This window comes from Rhamphochromis longiceps, linkage group LG12 (genome assembly GCF_057381845.1).
Source record: "Rhamphochromis longiceps isolate RC_006_pf linkage group LG12, R_longiceps_female_GT1.1, whole genome shotgun sequence".
Lineage (NCBI taxonomy): Eukaryota > Metazoa > Chordata > Actinopteri > Cichliformes > Cichlidae > Rhamphochromis > Rhamphochromis longiceps.
The window spans coordinates 29,236,696-29,259,187 of record NC_140568.1 but is presented as its reverse complement, the minus strand read 5'-3'; the positions used below and the strand labels follow the sequence as shown (position 1 = coordinate 29,259,187).

Below are 22,492 nucleotides of genomic sequence, written 5' to 3'. Positions count from 1 at the left end.
GTGTGTGTGTGTGTGTGTGTGTGTGTGTGTGTGTGTGTGTATAAAATACTAAAAATCGACTGTAAGCTCTGGACTTTTTTTGGGATCTGTGTTCCTGTGTTGCCACCAGAGGGAAGCACTGACTCAGAAAATGCTGTCCAGTAAGCGCACAGTAATATTCCTGCTACTGTTTAACTCTACTGCTTCAACTCAGTCTGACCTTGCTTCCATCTCAACACAGGGGCACTACAATGTATTTATATGATGGAAACCTCTCATTTGTTCCTTTGCTCCGCTCTTTGTTTTTTGTCTCTTTCTGTTTCCTTTGGTCCTTTGCCTTTCCTGTTTCAACCAGGGCAGAACAAAGTATCTTGTGAGAAGGCAGCATCTCAGTACTTTATTTAATGTCCTGCTCAGCTCTTATGTTAGTTTCACTGCAAAATGCTTAAGGAAGAAAAGCTATCGTGTCCGTGAGTTGGACCTGCTATAGAACAAAAGGTAGACATAACAGACTGTAAGTAAAACTTTGAGCGAATGCTCTTACAACATGTTTATTATGCTTGCAACTTTGCAACAATAGCATGTAAATAAATACATATATAAAGCTGTACATCTGTATGGAAGATGTTTTTTGGATGGGTTGCATTTTATTAGTTATTGCATTGCTCATTATAACACCATTTCACCAGTATAACAAATAGTTTCGTTATTTTCAACTCACAGCATAAGCAAGGCCTCGGATTCACGGACCATGTGGTTCAATAGCTGCTGTCAACAGTGAACAAGCCATGTTTATTCAAAGCATGCCAAAGGACATGGTCCATATGTCTGTGCAGCGACAGTTCATACCAACTATGACATTCTGTGGTCACTATGAAATAGCTTGGCAGCATCTCACAGAGATCAGTCATTGGTTGGTGGACACAACTGCACACAGTAAAACCGTGAAGCACGAACGGTGCGTGTGCATTTGCACGAGGGAGCTTGAGTGGGTGCCTACGATGGATGGACGTCTCTGTCACTGCGTGAGTGTGAATAGAAGCGCATGGTTGAAACAGTGCGTGAAAATCAAATTTGATCCAAAGAATATAACAGCGCTAAATTATAGACCATCTGTTGCGTGGTGGAGAGAGCTCCTGGACAGCAGTCAGCTATGTAAATGGACCATTTGTTCAGTATTTAAATTAAACCAACACATTTATGCGATGCATAATACAAACTCTTGTTGGCACTACAGTACACAAGGGGTTACCTTACATATGTAAAATCTTCTCTATTTTTTTCATTATCTCTTAATAGCATCAAACAAGAAATGTCATTATTAGGTAGAAAATAAACTTCAGATAAGACAACCACAGGAGCAGCAGCGGTGAAACAGATTAGGACCACTGACAAGGCATAAATAAATACATATTTATCAATGTATATAAAGAGTATAATACAAAATAGATCAGATGATAGAATGAAAAGCCCGAGCTTCTTTAATTATCCCTGACAATTGACAAGGTTCATATGTGGCCAAGTATGTCCAGATGGTCAGCAATCTAAGTGGCTACTGCCGAATCAGAAACAAACAGCAGAGCTCTCCATAAAACTAATCACAGTCTTACAAAATACAATAAAGTTACATGTAATTGGACTGATTGGTAGAGAATATTAATGAGCTTCAATGTAACTGGTTCTAATGAATGAAACGCTGGGGAGCATCTTATTTCCTGCTCTATTTGTCACCTGTTGTTAGCAAATTACTGTAGCTAATATGAATAAATGTTGTTAGCTTGTTGGCCAAGATAATTTAAATAGATGGCACTGTGGTCTTTAATCGTAGTTTATTAGCCTAATAGCATGATGAGGAAAAGGTCTTTCCTGAAATTTTTTTTTCTTGCTTGCTTGATAAGCTGATGCCTGCTGATGCTTTTTGTTTCTGTTGCTATGCAGAGAGAAAGACTGTGAATATTGTTATCATGGCAACACAGGGAAATACGCTTTTTAACTGTACTGCTACCTACTGTAGAAGGAACTACTACAAAAACTGTTCTCAGGACTTTGGTAGTTTTAAAAAAATCTATTTCTGAAAAATAGACAGTGCACAAATGTGCACAAGATGCTCGAAGGAACTTTACAGATGTCCTAAATTTCTCTTTTATTAATAAGGTGTTGGAAACTACCTATATGAGGTATGGTATAATTATTCAGTTCATCAGCAAATGATATGTTCCAAGATAGGAGTGGTTTGAGAACTCATTGCTATTGTGGCTGCTGTGACCCGATCACAAAGATGCTTTCTAGTGTACTTGTTCCCCTGCTTTAGTAAAAATGGCAGTACAAATCCAGCTAGTTGGCACTGTCAGCACTTTGTCTGCAATGGATAGTTTCAGGATACTTTCAGTTTTGTCTCTGCCTATAGATGTAAGAAGTTAGTGTGAATAGCCATGGCTCCTACTGTCAGACATATGATATACAAAAAGGTAAGCTGATAATGAGAATGAAGAAAGATTGTATGTAGCCCTGCAGTCTCTTTCTTACAGAGAATACTTAGATTAGGACTGTGCTGGCTGCAGGCTGATTGGCTGGAATCAATGCTAACACAACAGTCCACTGGATGTATTTATCACACATTGGAGACTGTGTGTGTAGATTTTGTCAGTATGTATATATATGTATATATGAATCAGTAACTAAGTAAGCCAAAAGTGACAAAGTGCTTTACAATACAACAATAAAAATGCTACAAATGGACACATCTAAATAAAAGCAATCCTCTACAGGTGTGTGTTAAGCTTCATCCTAACAGTATCAGTTAGGAGCGAGTACCACAAGTTGGGAGCTAGACCTCAAAAGCACTGCACATGCCACAAGCAAGCATTCATCAGTTGATTTCAGACACGCAGTGTTTACATGTGAATTTTCATTAATACAGGGAGCCATCTGACCATGAAACGCTCTAAAAGTGATCACCAAACGCTTAAACTAAACCCTAAATTTTATAGGGAGCCAGTGTAAATAGGAGAGCATTGGTGTCACGTAGGATGTTTTAGAAGATCTGGAGAGAAGCCTCACAGTTGCCTCTATGATTATTCCCATTTCAGGTTGAGACACAATGTATTTAAGATATATTTAAGAAACAAATTTAATACTCACATTTCCATATTGTACATTTTTACAGTTTTACAACAGCAAATGAAGCATGTTTGTTGTAAACGTAACAGGTCGATTGTCATTTTTGACAGCCATTTAACTTCTGTTTCAGTTATACCATTTTTAAGCTGTAATTATTACTTTTATTTGTTTTATTTTTTTCTCACGAGGAGTGTCTTTGAAGAGGAGGCCCTTCTAGAATACACCTACTGTATTCCAGAGTTATGTTAAGCACTCATTTAGAAAGTTTGAATAGTGCTATGGTAAATCCCCAATCTGTATATAATGTAATGCTTTGAATGGCTCTAAATAAGCTACACAGTCCTTTCACTAGTTTCTGTCTCTTTGATTCTCACTGTACTTTCCTCTCTTTCATTCTCTAGTTCTTGTTCATACAAAACATACAGGCACAACTTATCGTAACTATGACTGCAGTTGCCATAACATGTGTCTCCCATGAGTCCTCTAACTGCCAGGCACAAGGGGAAGACAGCAGTGATCCAACTGTTGGCATCAACTGCAACTATGCATTATGGTTGTAATATGTCTGGGGAGAGATTGTTGGCCCACCCAGGTTACTCAGTTGGTGCTCAAGAGTATGCGCATACTTAAACACACACACACACACACACACACACACACACACACACACACACACACACACACACACACACACACACACACACACACACACGCTTGATGTTATAGAGAGGTTATTCATTTTGCAGAGGAAAGTTTGAGACCTTGGGGTTACATTTAATTAAAGGACGGAGATATTTTGTGCTTTTCCACCATGATAATTGGACAAATCTCTGGTACATGCAAACTGGCAAAAATATTTCATAGCTGGCCAAAATCAGGTAAAAACATTAAAGGTTTTTCAAAGTTGATTTCCTGTCTTGTTTTTATAGTTTAAAGGTCATTTGTGTAATTAAAATGGCATGTGATTTGAAGGAATGCTTCAAAGAGTTGACAGACAACTAGAGACAACTATTTAAAAAAGAAAAGAAAATTTCCTTTACCTCAAGGGTGAAGACAGAAGAAGGTGTTGCCTACAGGTCTGCATTACATCAAAACATTTAACTCATGAGAGATGAATTGAAGTTATTACCCTCAGAAAATAGGAGCCTTACATTTTTACTTTTGAAACCTTGAATACTCAAATCAGTGTCAGATATATTTGGATTCCTTTAAAGATAAAATGCATCACCCTGTGCTACAGTCATCTTCATCAGATATGGAAGAAGAACCATATGAAATCATATAATGTGCTCAGGTCAATTTATCCATCTTGTGTGATGAGCTGTAAAGTGCCTCAAATCCTATGACCCATGATTTCATCACATGAATTAGTGGTTGGGCTTCATTTGACGCAATAACCATTAAATCTTAGTACAGAATCTCGTAAAGTTACTTATCCTTTGACCTGCGTTTAAAATGTAGTTGTATTTCTTGGGAGACCATGAGAATCGACCAATGAATCCATAGTAATGCAGTTTTAGTTGGCTTAGATTTTATATGACTGCAAAGAAGTTTCCAGACCCATTAAGAAACCACTATTGACCCATTATAGAAGAAAAGCAACAGTGGTAACATGCACCTTTGTGTACATTTGCTAGAATAATATAGAAATTAATCAGTGAATATAGTGTAATTTATGTGTTCACATTCGGCACTATATGGTCTTTAATTCATGTAGTCTGGCATCAATCCACAGTTGATGTGAAATGAGCTCTTTTTTATAATACATTATCTTATTATTATGTTTTTTACTCAGCTGTAGTCTGTTAAGTGTCTTCAATCACTGAAATTCTTCCTCTGGCATCACCTTTGATTAGGTGTGCTGTAATATTACTGCTGTTCAGTCCTACTTGTCTCCTCTCTGTCATCATTCCTGCAGCCTGGGCTGTGTTCTCCTATGAATGTGGCACATGGGTAACTTTTAGTGTGTACTGGATTCACAAGGAGCACGTGTACAGTGAAGGTGCATACTGCACTGTTTTGGCTATAGTTGCATTCTGTGTTTTGGTTGGTACCATACCATCTCTCCATCTGTCAGCAGGTAGGTAGTCTGGAGTGTATCTATTTTGAGAAGAACTTAAGAAAATTGGTGTTTTTTTCCCTGTTTTCCTTCTTGCCTCCTTAGTGGGATATGATTAAAATGAGTTATGAAAGGTATTTTGCGAAGATAATAAAATAATAACTAAGATATATACTATACTGCACATATGTAAACAGAATCTGCTACCATTACTGCCGTATGAGCCATCACCCTGAGTGATGAGTGAGACGGATGAAAATAGAAACCAGTAGAAGGCCTGGTTAGCTGGATCTACACCAAAATTTAATGAGTTCATCCTTTGCCCATGCTCTACTTATAGCACAAATTTCATGACATTCAGCTTTTTATTTTTGGGGTGAGCTCACTAAAAAACTGACATCTGTATTTGGGCATAGGTAATTTTGGCAATGTGTTTTCTGAACATCTGATATGTAGGGACTAGAGCCTGATCAAGGATTTCTAAGACTGATAACGATACCGATATTTCTCATTTTAGTTAAAAAATTACATATATGAATTTTAATCTTTCATATTTGCAAAAGCTAAGCAAACAACTTTGGATAACTGATTTCCACTCTGCCACACTCTGCTTGGATGAACTGGTTGTTTAGTTTGTGGTATTCCAAACGTGTTGCCAACAGAGAAGTTAAAGAGTGCTGTCTTGTGGACAAATTTTGCAAAGGTGTTTCTCCTGTCACCTCTTTACTATCAGCTGTTATGAATGGCTGAAATTGGCCAATATATTGTTTGAGCTTTATCGGGGACAGTGGATTCTAGCATTAAGTCATACATTTGATTACAAATCTCATTAAGCGATTTTAATGTTGTGTTTCTGTTGTGTTGTCCTGCACAGTGAGGAATATGTGGAACCCGAACTCAACAGCCATGAGTCTGCAGTTGTTAAGACTATGATCAAAGGACCTGCAACAACCTATGGTAAACACTGTGTGTGTTCTTGCTTGCATTCATATGATAGCAGCTAATCCTAACTTTCCACTCAATCACAATCACAGTCACAATTTCTTAAAATCAGTTTTACATCCTTTAAAAAGAATACAATGTATGCACTTGGACCAAGACACAGCAGGCTCTTGTTTACTGACTTAAACTATTAACACATACAGTATATACATGATATTGTGTACGTAAATCTTGCTAAATTTTGCTCATCTTGCCAAGGCTGCATGAACTCACTGCCAAATTCAAACAGGGATATATTGTGTGAATGTGTGTGAGTTGTTTCTGTCGAGTTATATTTTCTCACTGAATTAACTAGCTAAGTGTAATGAAACTAAGCTGTTTTCTTAGCATACCCAGAATGTAGACTTCCCTCCACAGACTTCTAAAAATAAACTTGCATTTATGAATTAAGCTAAATCTTCTTTTAAGTGTGCATTTTGATTGATTCATATATCACCCCCACAGTTAAAAAAAAGGTGTTATTTATCCTCACATACAAAAAACCCCCAAAATGTTAGGTTCCCAATTCTGGCTTGGTGTGAAACTGATTTACGACTGTTGGATAAAATGTTGTTACAGCCAGTTAGAAAGGGTAAAGAGACTTATTTTCCATGGTTAAAGCATGACATATGTTGTGAAATAGGTCAGTGCAGACTTTCTTTTCCTTTTCAGCTGTTATTGCTCTGTGGAACACCATTAAGAAGGAGAGAAGGCCCGTGCTGCATGTGGTGCCTTGCTTAGTCACATGTGTAGCATTTCTACTCTGTCAGAAAGATAATATTTATTGAAGAGACCTGCCGGGAGTGATGGAAAGCTTTAAAAGCGAGGCACTGAGCTGCAGCATAATGTCCATATCCAATCAGCACTCCATTAATACATTCTGAAAGTGAATGTCTGTTTTATATATTATTGGTTATTATCTACATTCACATAGCTTTTTTTTTATATGCTAATCTATTTGTTTGTAAACAAACCTTATCAAATCTCATTGAACACAAACCACTCTTCAGGCTGCAGCTTCTGATCTGACACAAGTCCTCTCCGCTTCTCAATCTGATGTAACTGCCCCCAAAATTGTAAATGCAGTCATTTTCCCAACAACCCAGGATCATGAAAATATACTGCTGGCCATATAGCACTCCCAGCAGCACTCCCAGCAGCATTTGGCCACTGGCCCATTTTGACTTCTGAGCTGCAGTGAAAGAAACCAGGCCTTGTAAAACAATGCTGTCACTGTTAAAATTTGAAAACACATGATGCAGTCGCCTGCATCCTCTGCTTACCTGCCCACCCTCCCCTAAACTGTTTGAGCCCTTTTGATCGCTCAGCATTCTATCGAGGAAGCTTTCATATCTAACTTTTAGCTTTGTAGGTTAACACATTTAACATAAGCCCACTGTTTGTTTGTTTCTATGAACTTACACATACACCATTATTAAAAGTTAATGACAGCTTTAAACATGGCATGCAATGGTAAAGCCGATCGCCATATGTAGTCTTTCTTTCACCAGCACACAAAAACACTACCCTTTCCATAGTGTGGAGATCAAAGAATGGGCTATGTGTTTAGTCAGGTGTCTGGGTTTTTAGTAGAGGGTATGTCTTGGTGGTCTTTATGTGTCTATGTGTGTTTGGTCATATGCATGAATACACATGCAACATAGGAATGTGTTCCAAGCTGAAAAATTCAGTGTGCAGCTGAAGATTGATGTGGTAAATCCCTGGCTATGACAACAGCAGACAGCCAGCTGCATGCATGACCATGACACCTGCTGGGTGTATAGTCATAGAGGGTAGAGGTCAAATGGCTAGCAAATGTGGCAAGAAAACATAGTTACACAAATACAAACACTCTCTGTGAGAATGTGAGTGGTCTTTTGGGAGAATGTGAGTGGTACATCCTTTTATTTTTCTTCCACCTTCTGTAGGTCCACAGACTGTTTTGATTACCCCATCTTTTGGTATGAAGGGTAACGGCAGTGCCAGTGTCCCACGGGGTCCTGCTCCGGCCCGACCTGTTCCTCAGCCCCACCCTAAAGATGAGGACACCCTGGTACAGATGGCAGAACATATTCCTGCTGGCACTCGTACGCCAATGTGTGCCCACTGCAACATGGTGATCAGGTGAGGGGCAAACAACATGGCTGATATTAGATATCAACTATCAGCTTAAAATCAGACTTAAAAAATGTATTTTTATAGATCAGTTTTTCTTCCTGTTTTAACCAGGCACCTCAGAGAGCCCCTTAAAGGCTTTATAACATCCCGTGTAATTTGGACATTTTGTTTTTAATCGAGCATTCAGATCTGTTTTTAATAGTGTGTCAAAATATCAAATCAGCTAAAAACCATTGATTTTATAAGAAAGTGTAGGTCTCTAGTTACACAAGATATGTAAAGTTATGTTTGATATGTATTTGAAAATATTGGCATTCACTTTGTCCAGTCACAGTATGGAACCTAACAGATGTATCTGTTTGAGCTTGGCTGGACTGATATTTAGCGATTTAGCAGTATCAGCATTTATGACGTCCACTAGTGTCCAAACTGCTGATCCGAATAGCGTTTTGCAGGATGTGAAGAAGTAAATAAATAACTACACATAACGAATGTTATATTTATGGTTTGTGTTTTTGAAAGAAAAGTATATTGCAGTCAATATTTCAGAATATTAGATTTTTAAATCAGCCAATAATGGCACAAACACACCAACCAGCTGAGTGGGCTTGCTGTCAACTAGTAAGCCTTGGGTTGCTGTGACACTAAAACAAGATTATTTTTAAACTGTATTGTGATATCTTAGTAAGGACTCATAAATAGACACATAACAAATGTTAGGTAAATGTGCTTATGTTTCATGTCTCTGAAAGAAAAAAATATCAACATTTTCAATGACAAGTATTGGTATCTGTCTTAAAATGCCTATATCAGTCGTGCTCTAATATACTACTACTACTACTAATAATAATAGACAAAATGCTTCACAGTTTAAATAAAAGCCACACATTGACACACTGAATCGCATAATCCTTGTAATATCAACTATCTTAGTAGTGGTCTGTAGTGTCATCAGGTATGGAGGGGGCAGTCATGGCCATTTATAATGAAAACTGTGAGAGAAAGGTGTTCGGTTCCATCATGCCGTGCCTTTATACTTCTTGCACAAGGACAGTCAAAAGAGAATTGATCTCAGCTTGGCTGCACCCACATCAAATTATACTCAAATTAAAAATGAGAATGGAAATATGTCTGCTCCTTAATTATTCAGCACCACAGCTAGGCTCTTAAAATAATTAACCTGAAACCATCTCGAGTAAGCAATCTGTGTATGAAACTGTAGAACGACATTTGATTGCGGCGTGGATAACGGATAGGAGAATTAAGTTGCACCTGCCGCTGATAAAAGAGCAGAATAATGTTATACGCAGACAATCTCATTAAAAACTCATGCAGTTACACCACATCTGCCCTCTGTTGTGTCAGTTTGTCAGTTTCAGTTATGTTTAATATTAAGAACTGGGAATGTAATCAATGACTTCTCATAGAAGTGTGTTTAGGACATGTTTCTGTGCTTAGATAAATATTTTGCTTATACTTAGAGATCAGATCAAGATGTTATGTCTTGGAAGAGGAGTAAGATTTTATTAATGGAGCATAACTAGCATAACTGCCAGAATGGCTTTTATGAGGTAATTAAGAAAATGAATTGGATTTTCCAGCTGTACAAAGTGCCTGAAAACTTGCATTTGAACTATAAAAAGTTATTAAAAGCTGTTAAGGTCCAGCCAGAATGGCACAAAAGAGCAGATCACTGAGGAATAATTTCCTGAAATTCTTCTCCTGTCGACCTCACTTCTTGTCCGGTAGCTTACTGCCCTGACTCATGTTATCTCCCAGATTGTACCACCTAACATATCATTAGGATAAGGTTGCTCTCATGCTAATGACTGCCAGCCAGGGCCACTGTCACGATAAGCTCAGATAAGCCCAGCTATTGTGTGGAGTAAATTAGCCTCTGTTGTCCTCCCACTTTAACTAATCATCAGAGTGGACACAGCCAAGGAGCAAAAGTAGGGAAGCAGGCGCAATAGCTGCAGTTCTCAAATGTTTTAATGTGTTTCTCATTTTTGCAGCATTTTTTTGTGATTTGAACTGAATACCAGAAAATCAGTTTGTTGATCAACAGAAATTCAATCGTCAGTTTTAACTATCTTTTAATTGCTTAGATGTTTTCAGTTATTTTAGGGTAATTATTGATCAAAAAAGGCAGTCAACTTTAGTAAATGCATTACTATACTGGAAGTCATCAAATATTCTAATAATTCTTATTAAATAGCACATTCATCTATTCATCTAAAACTATCAAAGTATAAAAAAAGGAAGTAAAATGACGAGTATATCAGAATATTAAGCTGAATTGAGTATTGGTTTACTTTTTGTACATTTTTTCAGCGGGTTTTTTGTGTGTGTTTTTTCCCCAGAGGACCTTTTTTGGTAGCAATGGGGAAATCATGGCATAAGGAAGAATTTAACTGTGCACACTGCCGAACATCCCTGGCAGATATAGGCTTTGTTGAAGAACGGGGATCGGTCTACTGTGAACACTGCTATGAAGACTTCTTTGCTCCAACATGCAGCCGCTGCCAGTCTAAGATACTAGGGGTGAGTTTAAAAAAGAAGGGAGCAGTAAAGACGCAACAGTTTAGTTCCAATAGGTTTGAACATCAATATTTGGTATGACCAGCTTTATTCTTCAGCGCAGTCTGAAATCTCTTTAGGCAGCTTTTCTTGTAAGGCTCTGCTTTAGATGTTAGCTCCTTTTATAAGATTATCTTCCAATCCGCCCAACATTACTGGGTAAAATGCTGCCTCAACTGTGACTGAGCCTCCACTTTTTCTTTTTCTCCACATTGTCCAGTTTCCTCTGTTTTTTAAGGATAAACTGCACATCATACTGAGATATGTCAAGTCAAAGATTAAGGTATACAAGATAAACCAGACATTTTAGGAACCACCTTGTTGGTACAAAATTTTTATTTTGTGTCGGTTAAACTGTATTATCATATTTCATAGAGTCAACTACAAAGCAAATTATGTATTATGTACATACCTGTGGCTCATTCCTAGAGTTTGGTGGCATTTGTATGTTTGAAGGAGTCATTGTTTGGTGTTAAGTTGTTCAAGCAACAAACAAAAGACACAAATATAGACAGAAACATTGCCCTGAAAATGGTAACATCTGAGGACTGGGCTGAAAATAAGTGAAAAAGCAGCCAATGTTCAACAGAAACCTTTGAGAGACTTTCAGAAAGCCTGGAGAACTATTATGTATTTAGATTTGAAATAACTGCAAGGTTTGGGTCCTGTTAAGCTAACATAAAGACATGATGCGTGGGTTGGGTTTTTTGCACACTATTGTAATCATTAAGATAAAGTTAGTAATGAGTCCACTGGTCTTGATGTGTATATTTGGAGAGAACACTCACCTGATCCATTTCATGGAAGCTTGTCACACATTTCATCTTCATTTTGTTCAAATATGTTTTTATGTTACTTTCTTATGTATATATTTTTTTGCTAAGACAAAAGAATGTTTACTGTCTGCAGTAACGAAATTGTCATCCAACACTGTATAAACATGGTTAGTAGCTCTAAAACATGAAATCTATATTCATGCAGATATTTACTGTAGATACTGTGTGTAATGTAAACCTCCCGCTCGTTGGGACATGAGGTTCCTTTATTATGAAATCTATTTATGATCAAATGCACTGGTGTATATATTTAGTACTACTCCATAGCACTTTTTATTCTACAAGTTACATTCGGCTATTCATAAGTTTTATTCTATGCACTTGTGCTGATACTCAGACAATAGGTATAGTATTTTTCCCAAGGACACTTAGGCATGCGGAATGGAGGAGCCGGAGATCAAACCACTTGACCCTTTGATTAGTAAATGACCTGTTCTACCTCCCGAGTCGCAGCTACTACACTCACTTTGTCTAGAGTTTAGATTAATATTTCTAACAGTGTCATGCGGCGGCTGTGTGAAGGCAAGAGAGGACCCAAATGCACGGCTCTAGACACACGGGGATGAACTCAAAGGCCGGTCTTTATTAACAGGAACATAAGAAGTCATATAAAACTATACTGGGAGCAACTAAAAGCTGAGGCGCTGGGAAGACACGGAAAATGCACACAACCTAGAGGGACGACGCAACACAGAACAAAGGGACACTCTGACATAAATACACAGAAGGTAACGAGGGGAGTGGGAACACACGGGGAACACAGCTGAAGACAATTACTCATGGCCGAGCAGGGAGGACACGAAACTGACGATACTGACACCAAGATGTGGACCTTAAACACAACACAGTACACAGAGATGAGCACGGAGAGAGAGAGGCAGAGAAGAAGGATGAATACGAGGGGATGAGGAGAACACAGAACACATAGGGTGGGAACACGGTACCAGAGCAAACACCACAATAAAAACATGGACACAGAGGGAATCCAAATACCAAACCAAACAATCCAATGGACATAAGAAACAAAATACAAAACTACAGAAAAACTAAGAACACTGGGTCAAAATGACCCAGGACCATGACAAACAGAAGTATTCATTTAAAACAGGAATGTAATTATTTCCCTATTTCCCTACTAGCAGAAAAGCTTACAGATGGAACAACATCAAAGACAGTTTTTAAATACATAAAAGACCAGAGCAGGAAGCCTGAATGTGCAGAGGGATATCGTCGGTGACCACCAGTAACACTCAGGAATGCAGTCGACGTTTGGGTGTTAGGAGAATTAGGCTTAGAGGCCTTGAGGCTGTAGGTGTAGCCTGAACCCAGAGTGTCAGGACGCTGAAATTTCTGCTCTCCTTGCTACTATGACATTCATCCCTCACGTGTTCTAACCCCTGTGGCCTAAATCCCTTTCAACCCTCTATTTCTCACACATCTTCAAACAGCTTATGGTTTCTTATTAACCTGTTTTCTCACTCCCTCGCTCATAATCCTTCATTTTAGTTCAGCTCGCCAACTTTCCATCGATTCTTTGTCTTATCTTGCTCTCACAGTTTAAGGGTGGGAAAGAAATCAGTGTAGGTCATGGAGACCAAGGGGAGAAAAAAAACGGTGATATTCAAGAAAAAATAAAATGACCTACTCTGGTAAAAGTTGTACAAAGATTTGTGTAAAAATTTGTGACCTATGCATAAAATTTCATAAGCAGCAATGTAATATGATAACATCCCTTCATAAGATGCTGCACCTCCATTTCCTGTTAAAGTGGATATAGCTTTCCAGTTGCTATTATATACACTAATGCACCTAAAACTATATTATGCCTCTTACTAGCCACATTGTTTACATTTTCCCTTAGGAGGTGATAAATGCCCTCAAGCAGACTTGGCATGTCTACTGCTTTCTGTGTGCTTACTGTCAGCAACCAATCAGAAACAACACCTTCCACCTGGAGGATGGAGAACCATACTGTGAACCGGGTGAGTTATAATGGGGTTGATAAAATATCCAGATGTACTTCCTGTAATTGCCACTGTACTCATTGTACATGGTATAATCAAGCTCAAAGCATCTGTTATAACGAATAAAAGAAATAAGAAAAAATCTAAACTATATTTTATAAAACATGTAGGTAGTGTATGGTCAATGGTAAGCTACATTTATAACACTTCTCAGGTTTTACTAACAACACAAAAATAATATAAAATATAAAAAAGAAAAGAAAAATGGTGGTACAGTGGTTACCGTTGGTGACCTTGGGTGATGCTCACTCAGCCCAGCAGGCTGTAGCTGCTAGTTATAACTAAAGCATGGATGGATTGATCATAATTATTTAACCCCTAAAATTAGTGTCAAGTGTTGATGTTCATTGTCACCAATAACAACAGGATCGGAAACAAAAACACCTGCTGATTCACCAGTGGATCACTCGTAAGCAGTGTGTGATGAGTGAGTGTTAAATGTACTGAATATCAGCATTTTCCTGATGTAGGACATGTTTGCCTGTTACCAGTGTGCTTGTCATTGCACACTAAAGACTTTACATCTCCAAATGTAGGTTTTGTGGGAATTCCCTGTAGCGGTATACAATGTTTTTGTGCTAGAATAAAAGAGAAAAAAAATCCAGCAGTATGTAAATAGATCAAAGATAAAAGTGGGCTTCAGTTGAATTGCTGCTCACTCGCAATGTGTTTTATATCCAGTTTCAGCTGTCGCGGGGTGAGAGCCAGAGTACACCCTGGACAGGTTTTCAGTCTATTGCAGGTCAAACACAGAGACACAACAAACAATTCATGCAAACATTAACACCTATACATTAACCAGATGGCCGCCCCTCCCTGAGCCTGGTTCTGCTGGAGGTTTCCTCCTGTTAAAAGGGAGTTTTTCCTTCCCACTGTCACCAAAGTGCTTGCTCATAGGGGGTCATATGATTGTTGGGTTTTTCTCTGTATGTATTATTGCATGGTCTACCTTACAATATAAAGCGCCTTGAGGTGACTGTTGTTGTGATTTGGCGCTATATAAATAAAACTGAATTGAATTGAAGTCAGAATCACCAGTTTACCTAACATGTGTGTATTTGGAGTGTGGGTGAACCTGTTGTACCCCAAATAGTTGCAAGCTCTCTTTGTTGAGTACTAAAGTTTGCTTGGGTCTTGCCATTATGACTTTAAAGCCTTTGTTTATACCATAGTGACATGACTTTTCTCTTTGTCACTAAACAGACTTTTACAGCTTGTTTGGGACTGGCTGTCATGGCTGTGAGTTTCCCATCGAGGCTGGAGACAAATTCCTGGAAGCCCTTGGTTACACCTGGCATGATACCTGCTTTGTATGTGCTGTAAGTGAAGGCCTTAGGCATGAATCACAGTAAACTGCGTGCATCAGCAGACTAACACATATGACCTACTGTCACATTTACTCATATTCCCATTTCCAACTTTGAGCCATCAAGAAACTTTTATCTATTTAACTTGGACACAAAAAAAATTAGGAAGCAGTTTGAGGTCATAGTGGTACTTTCTGCTACTGGCCCTATTTAGTCCTTTCTGTCATTCTTTCTTGTTATTGTTAATGTACTACAACAATGTTCATTTTTATCCATCCTTTATAATGGAGGTTTTTGCAGAACAGCTTACTTGTAGCAATCTCATAAGCTCACCGTAAGTCATTTTTTCACAATAATATGACAGCAGTGCTTATTTTAGATGAAACACTGACTTACATCCATTGTGAATATTAGTGTAGGCTGGCTAACTTTTGTTATATAACCTCTTATTATTCATGTGTGCTGGGCTTTTTACAGGTGTGCTGTACCACACTGGAAGGCCAGACCTTCTTCTCCAAAAAGGACAAACCTCTTTGCAAGAAGCATGCTCACACACTGAAGATATGAAGCCTAAACTATTCACTTGGCCACATGTTGTCTCACGGAGGGTTGGGGACACCTTTTATGATGACAGTAGTAGTCATTATTGTAGTGGTGCTATCTCTTAGCACAAAAAGCAATAAAGCTTAAGGATCTTAGTTTTGACCACATTTCAACCAAATATAACTGATCTTTGTAAACTAAATGTTATGTTGTCAATCATCCCCAAATAGCAAGGTTTTACTGCCAACTGATACATTTTATGTACCATAATGCCATTTTTATTTCCTCACACATAGGACTGTGACTTTATCATTTACTTTGTTCTTCTGATTTTTGTCTTGAGTGGTGAGATCATCACACTTTCTGTTTTTATTATTAAGCTTGCACAGTGCTCATTATCTTTAGACACCACCAGAAATGTTTGATAATTTTAAGTATTCAAGGATGCTGGCAAGTTTTTATTGTTAGTTATGATATTTGTTAGTGTTTGTGTAGTTGTAATCAATTTTATTAATCTGGCTAAAACCTATAAAGACTTAAAGATGAAACTGTAGAACGTCCTGTGTTACACTTCGTTTTATTTTGTTTTTTGCATTACAGTTTCACAAGCAACTATTATAAAAAAAATTCCCAGTATATGCATTAAAATACTGCAGGATATGCTTGTGTTAGTTACTTTATACAGTTCATCTGTGAATGTCTGAGTTGTAATTAAAGCTGCTGCCTTTGATTTAATCAGTTATTTGAATGTTGTAATTTAAGGAAATTTGATTTCATTTTCTATTTGTTGAGTGAAGCTGGCTACGACATTAAGGCACTTGAGCAAACCTGAACACCAAAAACGATCAAATGTTTTTCATAGATACTTTCACCAGCTTTTATTAGTTTCCTCTTGCTAGTTTGCTAGTACAGGGTTGGACCCCTTTTGCCTTTAGAACTGCCTTAATTCTTCATTGCATTGATTCAACAAGTTGCTGGAAACATAAATCTGAGATTTCGGTCCATATTGACATGACAACATCCGACAGTTGCAGATTTGTCGACTGCACATCCATACTGGGCTGTTGCCCATCTGCTTCAAGGTTTGACATGTTGCAAGTTCAGAGATGCTCTCAAGTCACTTAAATCAACTTTCATCCCCATTCTGATCTTCAGCAAGTTACCTTGACTATTTCTAGCATCTTAATGTATGATGAAACATTTGCATTAACAAGCAGTTAAAAATTAAAGTGAATATTTAAGTGTCTGGTGAATGTATATAGAAGTCCCTGTTTCTTCCTTGCTATGTGGACCAACATATCTTTCTTGACATTTCACATAGTTTCATGAATCCTGTTCCCATTTTTATTTATTTTCTGCCATGATTTAGAAAGAAAATATATTTGCTTTAAAATCTGTTTCATACACTTCTCCTTATGTTTAGCTCTGTTTAGAAAGTACATTTTTTAAAATTTTGTTAGAAGAGGAAAATATGTTTGAGATGACATTAAGTAGAGAATGTTGTTATTTTAGAAACTGGTGCGGGGATTGGATGGATGGAGGGTAGTTTCTTGTTTTTTGACTGTCTACACACCTTTAACATGAGGACATTTACTTACTTATTGGTGCAGGATACATCCAGCCTATTTAGTTTTTTCCCAATGCTATTACAAATGACAACCCACTCTTTCAATCACTTCTTATAATTATAAATCTTGTTTTTTACTGTAAGGGGCTAATGGGCATGATTTAAGTGTTCAGTCTCTAAATTCTCAAGTAGAAAACTGTTGTTGGAACTCTTAAAGTTGATCTGGTTTTTTAAATAAATTATGTGCTTTTAAATGCCCCAAACAAATATGTCAGCTATTTTTTTATAGTGTAATGATATCTAACCAAATTAAACTATTTTAACACAATTGTAGAGAAGTCATAGCCACTGTCAAGAGGATTTTTAACACATCTGCACTGCTGACAAATGTTAAAATGGGCAGACAGAGAAATAAAGGTGAAAATGAGGTAGTAAACGGTGGTATGTAGGGCACATCACCACACATTATTCCCATGTCCTCTATACAACCAGCATTTTTAATACAAACCAATCTTTGCACAATCAAACTGATTTTACTGTTATTGTAGAAAACAACGAAAATGAGATAACTGTTGGGGGATTTTTATTGAGTGTATATAAGACACATTAACAAACCCAGCACTGACCCTTACACGCTGTCTCAATTGATGGGGCATGAGTCAGGCAGAAAAATTATCCAGTATAGTTGATGTCACATGGTAACATAGTTTAAGGAGTTAGCTCATAGCTTACTTATTTGATTCAGCATTGCTGAGCTAATGTTTACTTGTTATTGTAGCATGATGTATAATCCTTAGCATATAGGCCTATTTGATAGTCTTTTCACATAAGACTCATTTTAAAGTCCACCAAATTTAAAACGTTCTTAAGGGAAAATCTAAGCAAAACAACAAAAACACTGTGTTGTGCGACAAAGCCTGGATGTGTTTTTCTTAGTAATTAGACTGGAGTTCATTTGTGTTTAGGTGTTCCTTAAACAACTAGCCCTTTGGAGTGGTTTTAAGGAACCCATTCAGTGCGAGTCTTCACTCACCTTTCTCCTGCTAATGCACTCCTTCTCTTGTGGCATTAATCACCCTCCTGCAGCTGAGGGACCTTTGCAGAAACACAGTCGTGTGTGAGACCAGTGTGTGTGTGTTTAAGTGTAAAGAGAGCGAGGGAAAAGCGCGAGAGAAAGAAAAGCTACACTTGGAAACAGAGTGACTCGCGTATCTACCCCGAGTATCGTGGGCTGCAACTTTTCCTTTCAGTCGACAAAAAGAAAGCCAGAAAGCATCCTAAGGTGAGTAAACTCGAAGCAGACGCGAGTCGGAGATCTTTTTCAGTCAGTTTGTATTCACCTTGGGAAGTTTGACAGAGCGTTTTTTGTCGTTTCTCTCGGGGTGTTTACAGTCAGATTCACGTCATATCGACTTATTTTTGTGGAGCGTTTTTTAAGGCTTATCTCACTGCGTAGCTGTTCCTGAGCCACAATGTGATGGAAGAGAGAGAAGTTTAAGCGCTAGGAGGAGCTTTAATAGTTTACCCATGTCTCTGTTAGCGGTGTTTACGTTACACTTTACGTGATTGGGATTTCTGTGGCGTTGCTTGGTCTATATTTTCCAAAAGTGAAAAGTAAATTAGGATACATGTTAAATAACACGCAGTAGCGGTCAGCCAAGCTCGCAACTTCTTTTTTCTTAACAATCAATAATATGTGCTGTTATCAGAGGAATGCATGATGGATTCTAGATTTACACCTTATTCCTCTTTTTCTTGTTCTGTACTTTAATATTCATTTGTACAGTGTGCAAATGGTAGTTACTTAACGTAACTCTAGTTCTATGAGTTGATGTACAGCCTTGTACCAGGATTTACTGTTGGCTAATTTCACCAAAAGATACTAGGACAAGACCAAAGACTTTTAGCTGTGGCAAGTGAAAGGAGTAGGCCATTCTCCAGTCCCATCTGTACTCATGACTCTAAAGAGAGGAACTATCTTCAGGTCCCACCTTGGAATGATACATCTAGTAAGAGGCTTGGTGCAAGTCCCTTTTGCAATGTATGGAACTTAGGAAGTTGTCTGTCTTTTCCTTTAATGTGTTGTGCCAGCTGTGCCTTGTCCACATATTTAGGATCCCAGATGCAAAGGGACAAGTAAAAGACTGTTTAGTGGATGGCTCACATAGCTATGCATGATGGTCAGCTGCAAACAATTCAATTTAACCTCAAACAAAACCTGAAGAAATTTCTGGATGCCCTGCGCTGGGCAGAATGGTGGCTTGATGGTCTGATTTTTTTTTTATTAATTAAAAAGAAGTTATTAGTTTCTCAAGAAGAGGGAAAATTTCAGTTGTGTGAAGAAAAGCATATATATATATATATTATAATGACAGCTGACGATTGAATATTTTAATAGAATTGGCTTACAACTTGTAGTAGCAGTGACCCAACTTGAATTTTCGAGACTTGCCTGAGTGGGCCCCCTTATTCAAGGGCTCAAAAAGCAGGGGGGAAAAAATCAAATGAACCTCAACACAGCCTCCAGCACTGCCCCAGTATTCCCCATACACCCCACTTATACACACATAGGCATGCACATAGTATTCAGCTCTCTCTTTGAGACCAGTAACCAGGTCCAGGTGTTTGTCAGTGTAGCTTATGACAAGAGTAGGCTATATCTGTATGTGTGCATGTGTTCACATGAGCAAGCCTGTGTGAATGTCTGTCCAGATGGCATAATCCTGTGACTCCAAATCTTACCTCACCTCATCTGAGGGGTCCGGGACCGGTAACACAGGGAAACCGCGCAGGAAAGCACTCAGCAAGTATAAATGAGAGAAACAGAGGTCCAGATGTGTGTGCGTGTGTGTATGTGTATGTGTGTGCGCCTCTGTGCGTCAGTGTGAGGGTACTGTTCTCCCTGTCTGTCAAACTAGTAAGTGTTTGCAGTTGTTGAGGCTTCAGTTGGAACAGCAATCTTATTTAGGTCAGGAACACATCAAATAAATCTGAGAAACAGCCACATTCTCAATTGGCTGTGTAATTGAGTTTTACACAGCAGCTGTAAACAGAACGCTTCCTTAATTTTCTGTCCTTGTGTGTGTGTGTGTGTGTGTGTGTGTATCAGAGAGAGAAATATCAGACACTTAACAGTTTTAGACACCTCATGATGTGAGACATGCTTACTGCTGGAAATTTAGATCACATTGCTTGAGGTTAATCTACATTCTAAGAATGCCAAATCTGCCTAAAACAAACTGAATTTGCGCTTGCCTAGAAAAAAGATAAGTGCAACATGTAGGAAGGACGAGGTGCTGCAAAATTGCACTGGAAAGTAAAGCTTATTCAAAAGTGTGACATAATGCCCTATTTAATATATTCGTGAGATTGCATAGTTTTTGTGTTAGTCGATAGATGTAAGCCTGTCTCTTTTATTTTGTGCTTAAATGTGTGATACGTTTAAATGCAGGTAAATTGTCAAAGCAGTTTTTATTTAAAGATCTATTTTTTTCCTATTGTCAAACATCTGAATACAAAGTTTTTTATAAATGGGCATATAAAAAAATTACAATTCATACACTGGAGACAGGGACTGTTTTAGGATTTTATATGCAAAATGATTACTCATCCATGTCATGCCATGCAGTCAAGTGAAGTAGCTTTTGACACCCACTGAACACGGTAGACTCAGCATAAGCCTCAAAAAATCCCAGATTCCAAACTCAGCGAACGTTCGTGTTAAAGATTCTTGATGATGTTATGTCCATAACCGAGCAGGCAAAGTAAAACCTGAAGTACTGCTTTGTAGTTTTTATGTGTAGGCATCAAAAAATGAATCTAAACCAGATGAAATAGGGGTTATTGAAAGGAATGATAAAACCATGATGCAATAGTGGGAGCTCATAAAATTGATTTGTTCAAGTGTTCAGTGAGAGCAAATGGGTAAATGGCACGAGGTCAGATTTACAGAAATGTGCCATGTCCTTGATATTTCTGTTCATTCCATTCTGCAGTGGCTGCTTGCCAGACCTCACTGCTTTTATCTTTCTCCTTTTATTATGCTAACGACAGTCTTGATTTAAAACAATATCAGATTCCTAATCACAAGAATCAGATTACCTACGATGCATTAAATAAGAATGCATATGACAGTAGGGTTAATCAGAGTGTAAACAATCATTTAAGTGAACCATAGTGCAGTGTTTAGTTTCTCTAACATTTAATTTCCTCAACTTGATGGAGTTGATAAGACTCAAAAACAGATAAGAGAACTTAGCCTGGGGCCTTTTCCCCCCCAAGACCTTACGCTCTTTAATTACAGTGTCAGTGTGATTTATAGAAACATTTGAGCATTTATCTCCACTCAAATTCTGAAACATTCTAAATTTTGGATTTTTTCTCAGAGTCCTCTTTGGTTCTAGTGTTGAGATAATGAACTGTGCCCAGCCTGCCTTAAATAGCCTCAAATCTGAGGCTCTGTTCTAAAAGGTTGGAGTGGCAAACACTGGAAACATCTACTGCTTAACCTTAATTATGTTAGATTATATTACAGATTTGATTTTCAACTTAACAGCTACCCTCCAACAACTCTTAAAAAAAAAAGAAAAAAAAGAAGCATTCGTCTCTTACAAAAAAATCACCAAGAATAATTACGTGGTTATACAACTCTATTTTGTAAATGTTTTGAAAAATAGCAAGAAATATAACAATAACAATACCAGCTTGTCTGTAATGTAAATTGTAATTGTTGTTCTTAGTGTGTTTTTTCTCAGCTGTAGAGCATTATGTTGTTTGTGTGATAGTTTTACTTACAGACGTCTCGTCTCGCCTGGCCAGATGTGGAACAACATGTTTAATCTGCTCAGGGTTTGCTTTACCTGTGGGAATGGTGCATCTAACAGCATTTGCATTCATGAATTTAAAATTAGGATTAGAACCCATTTTACTCTTTATATATGACATAAACAGTAGCACATAGTAATAGTTAGGCTGGTGGTGTAGTTAAATATCTTATAAGGTCAGACACATTTATGAAAACTGTCAGTCACAGGGGGGAAAAAACAAATGAAATATAATGAATGTTTAGCTAGCAAAGAAGAAGAAGTCTATTTGTTAGTGTTCAGTGTTTAAGAACAGCTGCTTTTGCCATCTGAATGTGTAAAAGTGTTATAACGAAGACAAAAACAATAACATCATAGATTAACATACATGTCTGTGTTTTAATAAATGAGCAGGGCAAGCAAGGCCTGACAGAAACCACCAGTGAGGTGGATTTTTGCTTGTTTCTTTAAGTACGCTTCAGGAATAGTTCTCCAGGCTTCTCGAAGGACATTCAAAGCTCTTCTTTAGATGGTAGCTGCCCTTTTTTCTGTTCTATATCAAGATGATCCCACACG

General features: G+C 37.9%; 2 protein-coding genes across 11 annotated transcripts in view; both read left to right on the top strand.

Annotated features, from left to right (window-relative positions):
- pdlim5a (PDZ and LIM domain 5a) overlaps positions 1-17,371 on the top strand; it is a 68,286-nt gene extending 50,915 nt beyond the window's left edge. For all 8 annotated transcript variants that reach the window (XM_085425677.1, XM_085425684.1, XM_085425682.1 and 5 more), the window contains 6 exons: positions 6,033-6,115; positions 8,068-8,263; positions 10,621-10,801; positions 13,535-13,655; positions 14,901-15,016; positions 15,482-17,371. In XM_085425677.1, coding sequence (XP_085281803.1) covers positions 6,033-6,115; positions 8,068-8,263; positions 10,621-10,801; positions 13,535-13,655; positions 14,901-15,016; positions 15,482-15,571 — 787 coding nt within the window. In that variant the 3' untranslated portion in view covers positions 15,572-17,371. The remainder of the gene's footprint in view (positions 1-6,032; positions 6,116-8,067; positions 8,264-10,620; positions 10,802-13,534; positions 13,656-14,900; positions 15,017-15,481) is intronic.
- An 868-nt stretch (positions 17,372-18,239) lies between these two features.
- The window catches only part of bmpr1ba (bone morphogenetic protein receptor, type IBa), a 66,973-nt gene continuing 62,720 nt past the window's right edge, over positions 18,240-22,492 (top strand). For 2 of the 3 annotated variants that reach the window (XM_085425670.1, XM_085425668.1), the window contains exon 1: positions 18,240-18,396. The gene's annotated coding sequence lies outside the window, so the exon portion shown is untranslated. The remainder of the gene's footprint in view (positions 18,397-22,492) is intronic. The other variant, XM_085425669.1, reaches the window with a different exon arrangement.